This window comes from Artemia sp. Qi Xiang Cuo, chromosome 15 (assembly GCF_049724085.1).
Source record: "Artemia sp. Qi Xiang Cuo chromosome 15, ASM4972408v1, whole genome shotgun sequence".
In the NCBI taxonomy this organism is placed as follows: domain Eukaryota; kingdom Metazoa; phylum Arthropoda; class Branchiopoda; order Anostraca; family Artemiidae; genus Artemia; species Artemia sp. Qi Xiang Cuo.
The window spans coordinates 37,809,075-37,822,004 of record NC_142808.1 but is presented as its reverse complement, the minus strand read 5'-3'; the positions used below and the strand labels follow the sequence as shown (position 1 = coordinate 37,822,004).

Sequence of the window (12,930 nt, the reverse complement as noted above, 5' to 3'; positions counted from 1 at the left end):
TTGGGCTACAGTATAACGAATGCCCATGCTTTCTTGTGTCCCTGTAATTGATTTCACAATAATCCAAGCCGCCAAGGTAGAAATTAACCACTTTGTCAGTTGAAAATTTTAATGCTATATTATTTTCAAGGATATCAAAAAGAATTTGACATAATTCAATATCCGTCGGATAGAGCTTGCAGATATCAGGGTGACATTGCCAAGTTACCTGCTGCCCAATTTTTGGTTTTGAATGTTTACTCAGATTGTTATAGGTGACTTCAGCCATCATAATTTCCTTGTCAGATCTAGATTCAGAGCATTCTTCAATAGTTGTCTCGTACTTTTCAGGACAGTTTTTTCTACTACACAGAGAATTTTTTGCCAAATATTCAGTAGAACTAAAAGAACTGTTTAAAACACAGTTAGAAATGCTTTTTTCTTGAGTCGGTGTTCCAGGAATTTGTTCTAAATCATTAGTCTTACAAACACATTTACTAATAACCCTAACAGGCTCGTTTTCGCCATAATTGAAAAACATTGCTTTTCCTTCGCTGTTGATAGGTATGCTTGTATATATGTTTTTATTGCTGCTACATAAACTGCAATTGCTCCTTCCAAAATTAATATACGAATTTTCAAAGAAGTACGCCTCCGTATATTCACTGTGTTGTCGAACATTTTCCATTGCATCTGTAAACTGTTCCGCAGTTGCCAATCCATACCTTGGAAGCTTTTCATTAAACTGACAACATTTCTTTTGGATATTACTATGAAGCTTTGCCAAGGAATTTCTAGCCGACTTTTCAACAGCATCCGCTCTTTCAAAGAGAATTTTAATCTGTAATTTTGAATACTTTTCGTGATCCTGGTAAAACATGCGTAAAATGTTTCTCAATTTACGAAGATCAGCCTGCATTTTTGCCATCTTCTTATATTTCTGAATGTAATTTTTCCCTTTGTCCTTATGCGTTCTTCGGTACAACCCCGCAGAGAATTTAATTTTTTCATTATAGCTTTTGTCACCCCAGTATCTACCCATTATTCTGGTAGCAACTTTTTTCTTATGTTTGTTTCGGTAATCTTCATCATTATCATACCGTTCCCTGCTCTTTTGTCTAGCCTGCTCAATTGTTGCTTCTCTATAAAGTTTATCATTGTGATAACGCTCCTTGATCTTTTGTTTAGCCTGCTCAATTCTTGCTTCTCTGTAATGTTCATCATTACCATACCGTTCCTTGATCTTTTGTTTGGCTGTCTGAATTTTTGCATGTCTATAATCTTCATCATTGTGATAACACATCTTGCTGTTTTGTTTGATTACTTCTCGATACGCCTGGTCGGTTGAATACCTTTGTTTTGCTCTCTCAATTATTACTTCTCGATACACCTGGTCGGTTGAATACCTTTGCTTTTTTCTTTTCAAGTTACTATCTCTGTTGTTTGTGTAGTACTCTTTCTTCAACTTGCGTATAGCCTGCTTTGATCTAACCATTATTCTAATCAAGAATGAGAGAATTTTCAGTTTTTTCTTTCCTTATATACTAATTATGACGTCACTCTATTCACGTCATAGCTCTAATATAAAACTATGATGACGTTCATTATTTATCTAGTAGGGTTTCAGACAAGGTATTTCTAATGATGTACTTTTGTTTTGATCTGACTCTATTTTTAGGAGTTTTGGGTTTTTATATTTCTTAGCATTGGACTGATCGTCTATTACTAGGTTGCTAGCTACTGCTGCAACCCAAATTCACATATATATTTATTTATGAGAGGCAGCCTGGCTGAGTGGTCCAAGGCACTGGTGTTAGCCACCAGTCTCTTCAGAGGCGTGGGTTCAATTCTTACCGCTGGTATACGATTATGTTTGAAAGACTGCAGTGTGAAAAGACATCAAAATGCAGTTTTTGGTGGAAAAATCCCGTTTAGTATACTGGAAACAAAGAAAAGAGAAAAAAATACCCCGTTTAGGCAGAATGTTGTAGTAGCTGCCACTTTTCTTGATTTTTTAGTACTGATTTTTTAACTTGTGTGTAGCTTGCTTTGATCTAACCATTATGTATTCATGAATGAGACCATTTACAGTTTTGACATTTCTTATATAGTAATTATGACGTCACTGCATTAAAAATACAGTTTTTATTGGAAAAATTTATTCTCTTTTAGAAATAATTTATTTTAGTTACTATAGATTTTTAACCCAATTAATTTCCTTTAAAATGAGCTATTGAACAACCCTCTACGATGTTCCAGTGCCAAGCTATCTCTGGATACAAAAAAGAAAAAAAAAGAAAAAATATCTCGTTTGGGGAGAATAACGTGGTTAAAGTCAATTTTCTCGATTTTCAAGCCAATATAATTTCCCTTGCTGTTCAAGCCAAGGGACAGAAAGTTTCCTATACAGGGGTTTCGGACAAGGCGGTTCTAATGGTGTACTTTTTGTTTTGATCTGACTCCTGCTTTAGGAGCTATGGGTTTTTATATTTCTTAACATTGGACGTGATCGTCTCTTACTAGGTTGCTAGCTACCGCTGCAACCCGGATATACATTACTAACCTATACTATAATTAAATAGTCTATAAACTTGAGTATAGGCAAGATATCGTTCTTTATTATAGCTTCTTTGCGTAAGCATTTATCCTTTTTTGTTACTTTATACTTTTTAAAGAGTTCCCAGGTTGCAATTCCAGCACAGGAAATTGGGCACCCTTAATAAGTTTTTTTGAAAATACTATTTTAATTTAATATGTAATATTTTGCAAATAAAGTGTCGTAATGAGTCAATCCAACCTGAGAGAAATTCAAACTTCTTTTAAAATTTTCAGGTATTTCTCTAACTTCAATTAACACATTAGAATTGATGATGAGACATCTGAAATATTTTTGCAGTTTACATAATAACTAACTATATCTAGTACGATTCAAAGAGTAGAATTTGTGCTCAAACACTTAAAAAATTTCTCCATTTCATATAATAATCACTTTTTATAAAAGTAATTCTTTAAAGTAAACAAATGTATTTTGTTTTGTGCGGTAGAGTTCGTTCCTTACTATGAATTTTAAGCAAATGGATAACATAAATATATATATATATATATATATATATATATATATATATATATATATATATATATATATATATATATATATATATATATATATATATATATATATATATATATATATATATATATATATATATATATATATATATATATATATATATATATATATATATATATATATATATATATATATATTTATGTTATCCATTTGCTTAAAATTCATAGTAAGGAACGAACTCTACCGCACAAAATACATTTGTTTACTTTAAAGAATTACTTTTATAAAAAGTGATTATTATATGAAATGGAGAAATTTTTTAAGTGTTTGAGCACAAATTCTACTCTTTGAATCGTACTAGATATAGTTAGTTATTATGTAAACTGCAAAAATATTTCAGATGTCTCATCATCAATTCTAATGTGTTAATTGAAGTTAGAGAAATACCTGAAAATTTTAAAAGAAGTTTGAATATATATATATATATATATATATATATATATATATATATATATATATATATATATATATATATATATATATATATATATATATATATATATATATATATATATATATATATATATATATATATATATAGCGCGTCTTTAAAACTGTGCTATTTATATTCTGTCTTAGATAGGTCTTCAAAAGGCTTTTCTTTCCAATAAATATTCTAGGAAAACATTAGAGAGCTTCGCCTTCAATCAGACAAATCAGCTGGAATTCATACAGCGACTTCAATTGACAAAATTTGTCGCTTTCTATCACAACTTAGCTTCATAAGAACAGCAAAAATACCTGAGCTATCTCTTGGATTATGCAGTCTTGGATCATATCTTCCATCGTCTAGCCGTGTACCATTTAATCCATAATGCCTTTGATCTATAGAATCTTGATTATAGTGATTTGGGGGGAGGCTGGGTAGCCTACCACCCAATGACAGATTCTGAGGTAACTGATTATGATATGTGTTTGTTGGAGGATAGTCAGTGCTTTCCAATTTCGGTTCAGCTTTCAAGCTAGAAAATAATTTAATCAATAAACAATCATTTCTGTTCATTTTCAACGATCCATCATTTAAGAGATATTTGGCGTATATTTTGATAACTATTTCTACTGAACAAGTATGAATCCAGGAGTGTCTTTAAGGAATGGGGGGGGGGGGGGTTGGAAAACGACTAATATATATATAAATTACATTGGAAACCTAAGAAATTATAGAACCACATAATGCTTTAGATTCCAGAGAAAAGGACCGCAACCTCCGCGAGCGTATCTTCTATTGCTGTCTGCGCCATGAGCTGAGGCATCCAAACTTAGAGCAGATTGTATCCGTAAATCTACAATTGTATATAAATCATTCTGAATCCACCATTCCCCCTACCCCCCCCCCCCCCAAAATAAAAATAGACATAATTCATTTTTGTTATCTCAAATCATGCCTTGATTATGCGTCCTTATATGGTTATCAACACCTGAAATAAGCTTAAAACTGTCAAAGCTCTTTTGACACAAAATTTTCGAGCGGTTACTTTATTTTAATCAGAGCATCACTTCAACTACGAGCCTTTTCAATTATTATTATTTTTCAGGTTGTAAATCAACTTGACAACTTTTAACAGAGGAGAGCTAGCCGGAGAAACAGCTTAAGATCTGTTTAAGCAATTGCCAATTATTCATTCTAAGGCTACGTAACGCATAAGAAATAATTAGTCACTATCATCCCAAAAGGTTGCATATGAGGTTTTTACACTTCTAAGATCGAAACCGTTTTCTAAGCTGTTCTCAGAGGGAGGATCAGCAGGACGATGTATGCCTAATCCTACTTTCATCCTCCTGATCTACATTACCCTGCTCATCTTCCCTTTGAGAACAGCCAAGTACTGGCTTTTTGACATACCTCGGAAGTGTAAAAAATATCGTATGCGACCTTTAACTACGACAATGAAATGCATATTTCATTCCAAGTACTTGAATCTACATAGGCTTATGGTATCTTACTAATGAGTTCTGACTGATAACATACGACTATTTAAACGTTTTTTCAAACTCCGTATTTTATGGACGATCAGGGGGTTGCCAATTCAGAAAAATCTAGTTTCCAAAAATTAGGAGGTTTCAGGGCAATTTTGTTGTTTACCAATCTCCTTCAATGAAAATACTAAAAAAGTATTTTTTAATTGCGAAAATAAGCAGTATTCAAAATCTAAATATGCAAAATATCTAGGAGGGACATGCACCCCTGTCGAAAATTATCTTGTATATTAAATATTGTATGTTTTTAAAATTAAAATTTATTGCATTTATAGTTACTACCATTTTCATTTTTTGGTCAGATCTTGGAAATCTCCTTCGAAGTTGATTTCAAAGTCTTTGCATAATGTGTTCTTGTCTTGCTACATGCAATTGCTTTTTCATATAGACGCAGATAAATTGAAGAAACAAAGTGCTTTACATCGTCGTTTCAGAGACCAAAAGTAATATTTTAGCAAATTAAAAAAATTGAAAGTACCAAAAATGTTACGGAAAGGGTCTCTATGTGAGAAGGGGGGGCCAAAACATCTGTAAAAAAAAATAGAAAGTATAGAGATAAATAAAATGCTTTCATTTTGTAATATAGTCAATGCAATCATATTGGACAATCTTGGAATTGAAGGCATTTTGACTAGGTGCTGGACAGCTGCTTTGGGCAGTAAAAAAATTTCCAACCGTTCCAGCTCCCACGCCATTAAAGCACTAAGGAAATCAAAATAAAAAAAAAATTGCCTCCCTGAACAAACCTTAATTCTATTCATTCCTGAAAAAAAAGATTTTCTAAGATTTTTCTTTTGGTTGTTTCAAAATTTATGAAGTTATTATGGCATTTTCACATTTTCGTCAGTATTGCCACGTTGAAACTTTCAAATAAATAAGCAAAACTAATTATTAAAATTTTACAATATATTTCATCTGTAGAAATTCTAACACAAGAAATATGTTTGATCCCAAAGACACAACTACACCTTCAAAGAAAGAAATTCATAAGCTGTCTGGATTCAGCTTATTTTGTGTGGAATTTCAACCACTTTTTTTGCCAGATTTGCCGCCAGCTCCTAATAAAAATAGCATAACTGCATATGGAGGTCTCTTTCATTGCAAATTATATTCCTGATTTTGCCTCGTTTTCTAAAATATGTATGCCAGAAAACCATGTCAGGAAGAGGAAAGGGTGGAAAAGTGAAGGGAAAGGCAAAGTCCCGTTCAAGCAGGGCAGGTCTCCAATTCCCAGTGGGAAGGATACACCGTCTTCTGAGAAAGGGCAACTATGCGGAGTGAGTTGGTGCAGGCGCACCCGTTTACCTTGCAGCAGTGATGGAGTATTTGGCTGCCGAGGTCCTTGAGCTTGCTGGGAATGCTGCACGGGACAATAAAAAATCGCGTCTCATTCCTCGTCACCTTCTGCTTTAATTGAGCAACGAAGACCAACTGTACTGTAACTACTCGTGGTTACCATATGAACTAGGAGTAGGGGTTAAACATGTAAACTCAATCCTAATAAATAATTCTAATGACAATGCGCAACATGCGGCATTAATTCACGCTGTTTTAATCTACCCCACCCCCCCCCCCTTTTCTTAATGTCAGGGCCCAGAATTTTTGAGTTGGTTACTGACACTGGTTGAAACTTAGATATTGTACTTATAATACGTTTGATAACTGAAATTTTCCTGGTGTGACTTTTTTGGTGGGCCTCTCTCCACTTCTATAATTATTTATAACATTTTGTGGGGAAGAACTTTTGTCATATAAAATAAACGGGTTTTCAAGGAAATTTGTTAGTCTGACAAAATCTTTACAGCTGTTTGTTACGATATTGAATTAAATATGACAGGAAGAGGAAAAGGAGGAAAGGGGCTTGGAAAAGGAGGTCACAAAGTTCTTCGTGACAATATCCAAGGAATCACCAAGCCGGCTATTAGAAGACTGGCTCGCCGAGGTGGTGTAAAACGTATATCTGGCCTAATTTACGAGAAAACGAGAGGCGTTCTTAAAGTTTTTTCTAGAAAATGTTATTCTTGATGCTGTCACTTACACAGAGCATGCCAAGAGAAAGACTGTAACTGCCATGGATGTAGTTTACGCTCTGAAGCGTCAAGGTCGTACATTGTATGGCTTTGGTGGTTAATGGTTTCCAAATGCGTTTTAAACTGTCCCAGTCCCCCTACCCAACGGCCTTTTAAAGGCCAACAAATTTATAAACATTTCCTAGTCCAGGTTTTATGAGCCTTTTCTTTGTTGTGCTTTCAAAATGTCAGTAAATATTTTTTTTTCTTTTCGTCTCAGGTGCAATATCTAATTAGAATTATGAATAGAAATTACCATTGCTATTTTACTGTATTTAGCTTTTCCTTTCATATTTGAATAAAGTTTGCATTTTCACAATGGAATTGTTCAAAGAAATAATTGTTGCTATTTAACTGCAAAAGCCCTTTCTTTCATGTTTTGAATAAAGCAAGTAAGAACGGAGGAAAATATGCTTCCATAATTCTTTGTGCTGGTTTTCATAATTTTGTTACTAAAGTATTGTATTTTCATCATATTTTGTTTTAATTCATTAGCATTCACAAAGCTAGGAGCAATGAAAGTATTTTGAGAGCATTTAAAATAAGGTGGTAGCCCTTAAAAGGGCTGTTTGGGAGGGCCCGGCTGATTGGGTGGTAATAGTCGGGGAAAATCCCTTATTTGGAGCTTGTGTATTTTGTTACAGCTTTAGTGCCTTCACTAACAGCGTGCTTGGTAAATTCCCCGGGTAGGAGTAGCCTCACAGCAGTTTGAACCTCTCTGCTAGTGATGGTGAACCTCTTGTTGTAAAGAGCTAGACGATAGGCTTCTGCGGCAATCCTTTCAAAGATATCGCTGACAAAGCTATTCATGATGCTCATTGCCTTACTAGGAACACTGATGTCGGGGTGCGCTTGCTTGAGAACTTTGTAAATGTAAATGGCGTAGTTTACCTTCGTCTTTCGTTTCTTATCAGTTCTACTGATATTTTTCTGCGCCTTACCAGCTTTCTTTGCTGCTTTTCCTGAAGTTTTTGGAGCCATTTTAAATGAAGTCTTGACAAAACCCAATCATCAAATGAATAGCGTTTACAAGTTACAACCCGTTTTTATACAAGCTTGAGTTCGCGCACAGATTTTTTGTCAGAGGAACTGAGTTCGTCGGCTGGAGTATAAATTGTTTGCGCTTTAGCTATTCAAGATCAGACGTCATTTATATTTGTTCCTGATTAGTGTCCAAGTAAAATTCGTATCCTAGAAACCATTCCAGGAAAATGACAGGGTGTAAAAGTAAAGTGGCATGTACATTCCTGTTCAAGCAATGCAGTTATCCAAGTCCCCGTGTGACGGATACACCGCCTTCAGAGAAATGGCAACTATACGGAGCGAGTTGGTGCAGGCGCACCCGTTTACCTTGCAGCAGTGATGGAGTATTTGGCTGCCGAGGTCCTTGAGCTGACTGGTAATGCTGCACGGGACAATAAAAAAACGCGTAGCAGTCCTCGTCACCTTCAGCTTGCCATTAGAAATGACGAAGAACTGAACAAGCTCCTCTCGGGGGTTACCATTGCCCAAGGATCGTCTTTTAATAGGTTGCTAGCTACCGCTGCGACCCGGATTATTTAAAAATGTATTACAAAAGTGTCACGGTTTTTAAATCAGTTCACACATTTTATATTTGAATGTAAGGACAAGGAAAACTTGTCATGTTTGTATAAGCCTATTTTTCACGACAAATTAAAAAAAATATAATGCGTAGCTGAATAACTTTGCGTAAGATTGGTGCACAGTACATACAAACATAAAAGGTAACAAATTCTTGAGTCTATGCCTCCCCCCGACAAATGCCAACCTATGCGTGTAGTTCTGTTGGGGAAAGTATTTAAGAGTTACGGAAATGAAATGAAAAGTTAAAACAATAGATTAAAACATAAACACTAAGCAACATATTTTCTATCTGTAAATCAACTACACTGAACAAAATGGCTATCTCAAAATTTTTATTGGATGTGTTTGGGGGAATAATGGGCATGGGGGGCTAGTAGCCCTCCCGTTTGACTATTAAAAAGGGCACTAGCCCTTTGAATTTCCAATCGAATGAGCTTTTTTTGAAGTTTCTACGACAACACCTTCTATAAAAACATTATATGCCCCCTGGGCATAACTTAAAACCCTTGCCCTGAGGGTTGTGTGGGAGTGTCCTCCTCAATAACATATTTTCTATTTGGAAATCAACCACGCTGAACAAAATGGCTATCTCAAAATTTTGATTGGATGTATTTCGGGAATGATGGGGTGGGGAGGGGCTAGTTGACCTCCAATCACTTTCGTTTATTCAAAAGTGTACTAACCCTTTGAATTTCCAATCGAATGAGCCTGTTTTGAAGTTTCTACGACAACGCCGTCTATAAAAACCTTATATGCCCCCAGGGCATAACTTACAACCCTTGCCCTGAGGGGTGTAGGGGATTTTCCTCCCCAAAAAAAAATTTTATATCTTGAAATCAACTACCCTATACACAATGGCTATCTAAAAATTTTTATTGGATGTGATTGGGGGAATGATGGGGGGGGGGCTAATTGCCCTCCAATCACTTTCGACTATTAAAAAGGGCACTAGCCCGTTGAATTTCCAATCGAATGAGCTTTTTTGAAGTTTCTACGACAACGCCTTCTATAAAAACATTAAATGCCCCCTGGCCCTTGCCCTGAGGGTTGTAGGGGAGTGTCCTCCTCAAAAACATGTTTTCTATCTGGAAATCAACTACGCTGAACAAAATGGCTTTCTCTAAATTTTGATTCGATGTGTTTGGGGGAATGATGGACATGGGAGGGGGGGATAGTTGCCCTCCAATCACTTTCGACGATTAAAAAGGGTACTAGCCCTTTGAATTTCCAATTGAATGAGCCTGTTTTGAAGTTTCTACGACAACACCTTCTATAAAAACCTTATCACTTTCGACTATTAAAAAGGACACTAGCCACTCCAATTTTTAATCGAGTGAGCCCTTTTCGAAGTTTTTACGACGACTCCTTCGATACGAAGTGCCCAGGTATGGAGAAAGAAACCCAAAAAACAACACATTATGCCCACATCGTTCTTTACTTTGGCAGCGCTACCGCACCGCCTATGAAAAGGTGGGCGTGAGAGGGGGGCTAGTTTCCCTCAAAAACTTTCGACTATTAAAATGGGCACTAGCCCTTTGAATTTCTAGTCGAATGAGCCTTTCTTGAAATTTCTACGACAAAAACTTCTATAAAAACCGTATATGCCCCCAGGGCATAACTTAAAACCCTTGCCCTGAGGGTTTTGGGGAGTGTCCTCCTCAAAAACATATTTTCTATCTGAAAATCAACTACGCTGAAAAAAATGGCTTTCTCGAAATTTTGATTGGATGTGTTTGGGGGAATGATGGGCGTGGAGAGGATGCTAGTTGCCCTCCAATCACTTTCGACTATTAAAAAGGGTACTACCCCTTTGAATTTCTCATTGAATGAGCCTGTTTTGAAGTTTCTACGACAATGCCTTCTATAAACACCTTAGTTACCCCCAGGCCAGAACTTAAAACTCTTGCCTTGTGGGTCCTGGTGGAGTGTCCTCCTCAAAAACATTATTTCTATCTGGAAATCAACTATGCTAAACAAAATGGCTATCTAAAAATTTTGATTGGATTTGTTTGGGGGAATGTTGTGGGTGGGGGGGCTAGTTGCCCTCCAATCACTTTCGACTATTAAAAAGAACACTAGCCACTCTAATTTCTAATCGAGTGAGCCCTTTTCGAAGTTTCTACGACGACTCCTACGATACGAAGTGCCCAGGTATGGAGAAAAAAAACCAAAAACAACACATTATGCCCACATCGTTCTTTACTTAGGCAGCGCTACCGCGCTGCCTATGAAAAGGTGGGCATGAGAGGGGGGTTAATTACCGTCCAATCACTTTCAACTATTAAAAAGGGCACTAGCCCATTGAATTTCCAATCAAATGAGCCTTTTTTGAAGTTTCTATGACAACGCCTTCTATAAAAACCTTATATGCCCCCATGCCATAACTTAAAACCCTTGCCCCGAGGGTTGTGGGGGATTTTCCTCCTCAAAAACATATTTTCTATCTGGAAAACAACTACGCAGAACAAAATGCCTATCTCAAAATTTTGATTGGATGTGTTTGGGGGAATGATGGGCGTGGTAGGGGGGGGGCTAGTTGCCCTCCAATCACTTTCGACTATTAAAAAGGACACTAGCTCTTTAAATTTCTAATCGAATGAGGCTTTCTTGAAGTTTCTACGGCAATACCTTCTATAAAAACATTATATGCCCCCAGGGCAAAACTTAAAACCCTTGCCACGAGGGTTGTAGGGGAGTGTCCTCCTCAAAAATATATTTTATATCTAGAAATCAACTAAGCTGAGCAAAATCGCGATCTCAAAATTTTGATTGGATGTTTTTGGGGGATTGATGGGCGGGGGGGGCTAGTTGCCCTCCAATCACTTTCGACTATTAAAACTAGACGTTTGAATTTCCAATCGAATGGGCCTTTTTTGAAGTTTCTACGACAACGCCTTCTATAAAAACCTTATATGCCCCCCGGACATAACTTATAACCCGTGCCCTGAAGGTTGTTGGGGAGTGTCCTCCTCAAAAAGATATTTTCTGTCTGGAAATCAACTACGCTGAACAAAATGGCTATCTCAAAATTTTGATTGTGTGTGTTTGGGGGAATGATAGGCGTGGGGGGGGGAGGGCTAGTCGCCCTCCAATAGCTTTCGACTATTAAAAAGGGCTCTAGCCCTTTGAATTTCCAATCGAATGAGCCTTTTTTGAAGTTTCTACGACAACGCCTTCTATAAAAACCTTATATGTCAACAGGGCATAACTTAAAACCCTTGCCCTAAAAACCCTAAGATTTTGCCAGCTTTTCATACTTGTTTATATGCCCCCAGGGTATAACTTAAAACCCTTGCCCTAAAAACCATAAAATTTTGCCAGCTTTTCATACTTGTTTGTTAACTGCATATAATTAATGCAATACTGTCGTCCAAATTGCAAGGTCCAGGGGTAATTTGGTAAGAGTAGGAACATATTTTCCTCCGTTCTTACTTGCTTTATTCAAACATGAAAGAAAGGGCTTTTGCAGTTAAATAGCAACAATTATTTCTTTGAACAGTTCCATTGTGAAAATGCAAACTTTATTCAAATATGAAAGGAAAAGCTAAATACAGTAAAATAGCAATGGTAATTTCTTTGCATAATTCTAATTAGATATTGCACCTCAGATGAAAAGAAAAAAAAACTATTTACTGACATTTTGAAAGCACAACAAAGAAAAGGTTCATAAAACCTGGGCTAAGAAGTGTTTATAATTTTGTTGGCCTTTAAAAAGGCCGTTGGGTAGGGGGACTGGGACGATTTAAAACGCATTTGGAAACCATTAACCACCAAAGCCATACAATGTACGACCTTGACGTCAGAGGAACTGAGATCGTCGGCTGGAGTATAAACTGATGGCGCTCTAGCTTTTCAACAACAGAGGTCATTGATATATGTTCCTGACATGTGTCCAAGTGAAATTTGTATCCTAGAAGCCATGTTAAGAAAAGGAAAGGGTGGTCAAGTGAAGGGACTGACACATTCATGTTCAAGCAGGGCAGGTCTCCAATTCCCAGTGGGAAGGATACACCGTCTTCTGAGAAAGGACAACTATGAGGAGCGAGTTGGTGCAGGCGCACCCGTTTACCTTGCAGCAGTGATGGAGTATTTGGCTGCCGAGGTCCTTGAGCTTGTTGGTAATGCTGCATGGGACAATAAAAAAAACGCGTATCATTCCTCGTCACCTTC

General features: G+C 36.5%; 3 protein-coding genes across 3 annotated transcripts in view; 1 reads left to right on the top strand and 2 right to left on the bottom strand.

Moving 5' to 3' along the window:
* Positions 1-12,930, bottom strand: part of LOC148943638 (uncharacterized) — a 308,181-nt gene that overhangs the window by 240,863 nt on the left and 54,388 nt on the right. The gene's annotated exons all lie outside the window — the stretch shown is intronic.
* LOC148943642 (histone H4-like) lies at positions 6,814-7,273 on the top strand. The gene is given in 2 exon segments (XM_089101917.1): positions 6,814-7,087; positions 7,089-7,273. Coding segments are annotated over 2 exon segments (300 nt in total). The 5' UTR covers positions 6,814-6,916; the 3' UTR covers positions 7,218-7,273.
* LOC148943641 (histone H2B-like) lies at positions 7,717-8,136 on the bottom strand. The gene has a single exon (XM_089101874.1). It carries the CDS (start codon positions 8,134-8,136, stop codon positions 7,771-7,773), a length of 366 nt encoding a protein of 121 aa, XP_088958000.1. The 3' UTR covers positions 7,717-7,770.

Bases quoted from the DNA above. Each gene is read 5' to 3' on its own strand.
- LOC148943641 (XM_089101874.1), bottom strand. From the start codon at position 8,136: ATGGCTCCAAAAACTTCAGGAAAAGCAGCAAAGAAAGCTGGTAAGGCG.